General features: G+C 37.7%; 1 protein-coding gene across 1 annotated transcript; it reads left to right on the top strand.

Moving 5' to 3' along the window:
- The first annotated feature begins 1,915 nt into the window (after positions 1-1,915).
- LOC130176040 (uncharacterized) lies at positions 1,916-6,478 on the top strand. Its single transcript, XM_056386870.1, has 6 exons — positions 1,916-2,248; positions 3,117-3,718; positions 3,904-4,014; positions 4,277-4,338; positions 5,341-5,601; positions 5,845-6,478. The coding sequence occupies exons 2-6, from the start codon at positions 3,127-3,129 to the stop codon at positions 5,881-5,883; spliced, it is 1,065 nt and encodes a 354-aa protein (XP_056242845.1). The 5' UTR covers positions 1,916-2,248; positions 3,117-3,126; the 3' UTR covers positions 5,884-6,478.
- Positions 6,479-6,869: the final 391 nt, after the last annotated feature.

Raw genomic sequence — 6,869 nt, 5'->3', positions numbered from 1 at the left:
CAAGTCCAACAAAGGCTGCCAAAGGCTGGTTAACAGTTTTCCCTGTAAGTAAGCTTAAGCATGGAAAAACCGTCTCATTCCACAGTACATAGTGTATCAGCTTGTTCCAGCTCTTCTTTCAAGCGATGTACAATGTTTTCACTGTCTTAAATATTCAAACCCGAAACTTTCTGTTGCTTATGGCTGCACCATGAACTTACATGGAAATATTCTAGATGTCTTGTTGGTCGTTTGTACATATTTTCCCAGAGTTCAAGCTGATATATTTGGTATCTTCGGAAACGTATAGGTTTTGAGCAATATTTGGCTGCACAGCATGAGTTTGTGGAGATGGACCGACCTACAGATCAATTATGTATTATTAGTTACAATTTACACCCAATATCAGGATGTATTAATGTGGAAATTTTAGGCAGATTTAAACCTTAATAACTTAAAATGAATCAGCAATATGAAGAAAACGTGGGCCGCTCACCACATCACCAAAGGCTAATAATAATCAAATGACTGTCTGCTGCAGTGTTTCCAGATAATGCTGGACGAACAAAGGAAGCTGTTTTGTCTAATTCTAAAACCAGTTTCACCACTGCACGGCTGCCCAGTCATGTTACTTTTGGTTAGAAGAGTCAGAAGAGGTTTCAAGTTTCCAGTAAACAAGATAAGAGATTACTCATGAGATCAGATGCACTGGTCATTAAAAATGCTGGTTGATAGGGAAATAAGCTTCTGTGAATGAAGGACAACTATTTTACCTTGATTACCATCACTTCCTGGAAATCTTTAACTGCACTTCATATAGACACTGTTTCAGGCCGATCCCAACTCATGTGAGGTAATAACAGCTTCATCGGTTCATTGGCATGTTGCGTGTGGTAAATGATTAACAACATTACAAAGGTGAAAACACTGATTACCGCAGTAATTAAAATGGCCTGGGGATTACAACAATACATGCAATACAACCATGGAAATTCATATTTAAAGCCTCTGCCTTCCAAAGAAAGAGACACTACTAATACGATATCTGAGTAACAAGCTACGAATATGGGAAAATCCATGTATTATTCTTACTTTTTAAAGCTTAAAATGATTAGGTAATGGACAGAAAACTAATGAGCAACTGTGACGATGATTTATTAAAGTTATTTTTCTATCAATGTTAGAACTTTTTTTCATAGTAAATCTTTGGGTTTTGAAGATGAACCAAAAATGAAAATAACAGTTAGATATTATTATTATTATTATTATTATAATTATAATAATAATAATTATTATTATTATTATTATTATTATTAAGAGACCCAGATCTCAGCAGTATCATGCTACCTGTATTATTATATAGGGTATATACCTGTATAATGTGTACAGTGGTTCCCAACATGGGCATAGGGTCCCACAAAAGGAGTAACAAGATAATTATAGGAAATAAAAGAGAATTAAAAAACACATTTCCCCTACACAAAATTTCATTTATTTGTCTGATTGTTTTCAAATAATTTTACCTTTTACTTACTGGTCATAATTCAGACACACACGGTTGCCATTTTATTAAAGCCATAGCTATAACTAATGCAGTCTTATAATGTACAGCAGTCCTGCAATGCAGGAGGATGTAGTTGGTGATGCTTATATGCATGATACAGAGACTTTGTTATTTAGCCTAAACTCACTGAAATAAATGCACCTGCAAATGAAACTGAGATAGATAGATAGATAGATAGATAGATAGATAGATAGATAGATAGATAGATAGATAGATAGATAGATAGATAGATAGATAGATAGATAGATAGATAGATCTTTGCATCATTTCAGCATATGACCGTTTCCTGTCAAACGCAGCCTCTGATAGGAAATGTATTATACTTTTAACTTCCTGTACAACGTGGACGGGGCCAGAGCACCGGAGCTGACGTGCAGTCGAAGCAGAACCGAGAGCGACGCCGAAACCGTAAACAAGTGTTCAACCTGACGTCTGTGGATTTTAGCGTAAAACCAGGAAGACAGATGATATATTCCGGTCCTCCGCCCACTCTGCCTTGCTTTGGTGGCGGGAGGCGGCTTCAGGTGAGGCAAGAGGGCGGCGACGTGTCCAAAAATGGATGAAGTATGTGAGCAGGTAAACACACTCCGGAGAGTCCCTTCCTGACGAAGACTGATGTTTTTAAGACAAGCCGTCGCCAGTCGCACGCATTCAACGACTACTGCAAACTAACACGGAGCTCTGAAGACTCTGTGCGGAGACGAGGTGAGTCAGTTTTAGCCTGTAGGATTAAATAACCACAGTCCACCTTCTCGTCTTACACTTCTTCCTGCTCCTGAATTTTTATTTTTAATTTAATTTAATTTTTTTTTTTTTGTGTGTGTTTGAAAACCTGTCTACATTTCTGTAGCTTTAAAATCCATATATTTGCAATAGAATAGAATAAGACTCAAATGTATGGTGTTATATGGTGTAATTATGTAACAAACAAGTATTGCTGTCTGTGTGTAATTTAAAGATGACATGTTTATCCATTAACCAATAAGTCACTTGACTTAAAATTAACTGGCAGTTGTTTTAATGACTGATTCACGTTTAAATCATTTTAAAGCAAAAAAAAAAAACTACTTCTCTCATGTAATGTAAAAGCCTTCTGTTCAAGTAATGTTGAAGGTCTTTGGGTTCGTGGCTGTTGGTCAGACAAACAAGCAATTTGAATAAGTCAACATGGGCTTTGCAAAGTTGTGATGGCAGGTGATTGGCAGGTTTACTGATAATGAAAATAATTGTTTGTTGCAAACTTGATAGATTTTTAGGCTGCAGCTCATTGTTATTTTCATTACTGAACAACCTGATAAGTATTTTCTTGATTAACTGATTAGATTTTTAGTTTATGAAATGTTGAAATAATGAAAATATTCCTATTATATTTTCTAAAACCCAAGTTAATAACTTCAAATTGCTTGTTTTGTACGACCAACACTGCAAAACCCAAAGATATTTACTTAATTATTGATCAACTTTTTCAAATAATCAACTAACTGTTTCAGCTCCTTGTCTGTATGAAGCACAAGTGAAGTTCAACAATCCAATAACCTATTGTATGTGTGATGTGGTTTTCTTCCTCTCACAGCCATCTCACTATGGAAACAAAGACAGAAAACCAAAGGCCCGTTAACGGCCAGTTGATTACAATGCCTCACAGGGATACAGTCCGCCTGCTGGAGATTTACGTCAAGCGCAGCCTCAGCCTGAACGATGGGGCGCTGGGCGATAAGAGGGCTGAGAAGAAAGAAAAGTGGGTGACAAAAAGGATAAGACGACATTCCAGCGACCCTTCCGTTCACCTGGCCGAGGGATTAAACTACAGGGAAACTGTTACACTTCCTGTGGTCGAACCTCCCGCAAATCAGCCTAAAAAACATCCTGAAGAATCAGGGAAAACGAGCAAAAAATCCAAGAAGAATAAGAAACCCTCGTTTTGGAAAGCTATAGTTGGCTTTTTCTCTCGGAAGACTAATGAGGACAATGACGAGGAGCAGGACAGTCCTTCAGTGACGGCGAAGGACTCGGCAGCGGAAGAGGTCTCTGATGCTGCGCCCGCCTGCCTGCCTGCAACTCCAGTCACTTCGCAGAGGAAGAAGTCCATGAGAAGAAAGTCCATAAAAAGAAGGTTCTCCAAAAGGCGACTATCTCTGATCAAACCAAATAAACCCGACATCACAGAAATTGAAGGTAAATTGTGGGATTGAACTTGACTGGATAAATGAACTGCATGTGTGTGATTATAAAACATGTTTAAGAGTTAAAATACTTGTGTAATATAATCAGAATTAGTAGAGATCTGGGTCATAGTACTGTTGTAAAACTGCTCATTAATGCTCAAGTACATTTGCAAATAACTGAATGTTGCTTTGCAGCTGTTGTCAGCGTAGAACCGACGTACTTATACTATGAGAAGGTGTCAGAGGAACTGGAGAAAATTGTCCACGAGGTCAAAGAAAAAGAGGAAGAACAGCGTCTCTCAGATGGTGAGAAACAGCTTCTCTTTATGCCATTAAATTATCATCAAGTGTGAATAATGTCAACTGCATGGCAACAATTTAAATTAAGTATTGGCAAGTTTTTTGTTGTTGTCTGTGTGAATTTAATGCAACACATCTACTTATTCTACTCAAAAATGAGATTATATCCACTCAAATAAAATCTCTATACCTGTATTTTAAAGAGTGTGCTGTCATGAAGTGGTTCTCCATGTTGATCATACTTCCCCTTGCTTTTGTTTTATCTCAGAGGAAGTGATCAACAGGATCATCGCTTTGACAAAGGAGCAGGGTGACGCCATAGACGACAAGGTTGGTATTCTGCTGTTGCTTTGGGTGAAATAATTGAATTGATGACACTACAGTTTAGCTGTTCATAAACTCATGCATTCAGTTAATCATTAAGGAATTAACGAGGCCGAGTGTTTCTAACAAGCATGTTTGTCAAAGTTCCTTCAGCAGTTTCAACAGAAAGTGAAAGAGCATAAATAAACCATAAAAGGTACCATAAAGTCAAGTAATAGAAAGTACAAACTCCACGGTATGACTTCATATTAAAGGGAGAAGGCACCCACCCTATATATAGAGTTGAAATCATCAACCTGTGGAGTTTAGTGGGTTGTGTTTAACTTTTCTGCTGCAGGAGCATTTCCTCAACCGTCTGTTTTTACCTCTCAGTGAGTTAGATATTCTCTGTTCCTCAAACGTGCCTGGAGAAGCCGTAGAGAGCGGGTTTGTAGTATAGATAACAGTAGTGAAAGTGTTAAAAGAGGAAACAAGGAAAAGCTTTAGAGAGTAAATGCTTAGTGTGTGGTCATGTGGCTGCTTTGCTTTAATGTCTCATAAAACTGATAATTACGCAATGGATTTTAAATGTGTGTGTAGGGCTGAAACAATTAGTCGACTTTTTTCGATAATCATTTCATTTTTGATGTGAATTTGCAATAACATTCGATGGCTACAGCTACTTAAATGTGAGGATGCGTCGCTTTACTTTGTCTTATGTGGTTGTATATATATATATTATTTCAGTAAATTGTGATGAGCATTTTTCAACATTTCCAGATATTTTTAATTGCCAACAATTTCTGGAGAAAATAATCTGTATTGACTATTGAACGCTGCTGAAAAATGATATCATCATTGTCCCTGAGCTGAAATGATCTTGATGTGATGTGAAAATTCATCATCTGTATCCATCTGTAACCCCTCTGGAGGTTATGGTGGATTTTTACTTTTTACCACGAACATTCATAAGCAGTAAATCAAAGTGTCTGTAGTTACTGAGAACCTTCTTCTACTTACCTCCCCCAGCTGAGAGACAACCCCACCCTGAGCAACTTCTTCCAGCGGATGTCGTACTCTTCCTTCCAGAGGCTGGCCGATGCGTATCTAGAAAACGAAGCAACGCCGACCAACAATCCTCCCACCGTCCTACCGACAGCACCTGAGCTTGTCAAGCTGGCCTTCACGCTGGACTTCACAGCCAGGATAGCCGGGCTCTCCAGGCAGAATATAGGTCACATTACCTACCTGGGGAACCGCTATCTACAGGACAGATTTGAATATAAACAGGTAAGAATCAGGCATAAAGAAATATGGCAGAGGAAGTAGACACAGTGTTCTTCTTATATTATTTAACCCATGTATAAGCATAATATTGATTCAATTCTCCCTTAAATGGAAATGTCACAGCTCTTTGCCTTGGATTTATTTCAATATGTTGCGTACATCTGTACATATCTATTTGAACAGTGACTGAGAAAAACCGGCTCACCAAGACGTTTTGTTTAAAACTCTTTTTGTTCTCTTTTGCAGGCATGTACAGATCATCCATGGTCTGACAGCGATGACTGAAACACAGCCTTGCAGGAACACCACAGATGTGGTTAAAGAACGTGTTGCAAGCATCAGTTCCCTTTACAAACATTTTTTTTTCAAGATCAGAGGAGCTGCTTGACACAACTTTGAAGCCCAGGATTGTTGCCATTTTCATTTTTAAACTGAAACTTTTTTTATGTTAGAGAAATTGTGTAATTCTGTTGCAACACAGTGTTTGCTGTGAGAAACCAGTTGAATGTCTTTGGCAGATGCTTCTTTAACGTGACACATCAACTTAAATACAAAAGTAAGCAGTCTTAAAACATGTGGCGATATTTCAGAATCACAGATGGCCGATTCTACTAATGACTCTAAAGATTTTGATAAATCCAACACTGGATGAGACATTTTCTGCACATTGATTTGTAATATCATGACACAGCAATGCAATAACTTTTCATGTATATAAGCTACACAACTGTGCAATATGGTTTTTTTTTTTACATTTCTAGGATTTAAAAAATTAGTAAAATGTATTTAATAGAAACTAAAATGTGAAATGATGTTAATGTTTGTTGATATGAGTGCTGGCATTCATATTACATTCTCAAATAAAAGATATTTAATTCACTGTGGAAACTGTAATTTCCTTTGTCATTATGAAACTTTATTCTTTGTTAACTGGACTTATATCTCCATAACTGTGCAACTCTTCACAGTAAATAAAGCAATACAAAATCAAGTCTTGCTGAGACAGGCCTCACTATTGGCACTCTCAGCCTCACGCCACCAGGAAAACAATCATCAAGCTCAGACATTTTCATTCCAAGGAATCAACTTTTCCACTTATTGAGGGGAAGGTGAAATCTAATGGAATGAGAAGCGTCAAACAGCTGCAGGCTAACATGTAGTGTCTTGGACTTGTTAAGGAGAGGCAAAGACTTGTGGATGTGAATACTTCTTTTTATGACTGGTAGCGGTATTGTTGGGGTCCAGCGCCCTCTTGAGCTCTAAGGCAGAGT

The sequence above is a fragment of the Seriola aureovittata genome, chromosome 2, assembly GCF_021018895.1.
Source record: "Seriola aureovittata isolate HTS-2021-v1 ecotype China chromosome 2, ASM2101889v1, whole genome shotgun sequence".
NCBI classification, from domain to species: Eukaryota; Metazoa; Chordata; class Actinopteri; order Carangiformes; family Carangidae; genus Seriola; species Seriola aureovittata.
This window is presented reverse-complemented; position numbering and strand designations above follow the sequence as displayed.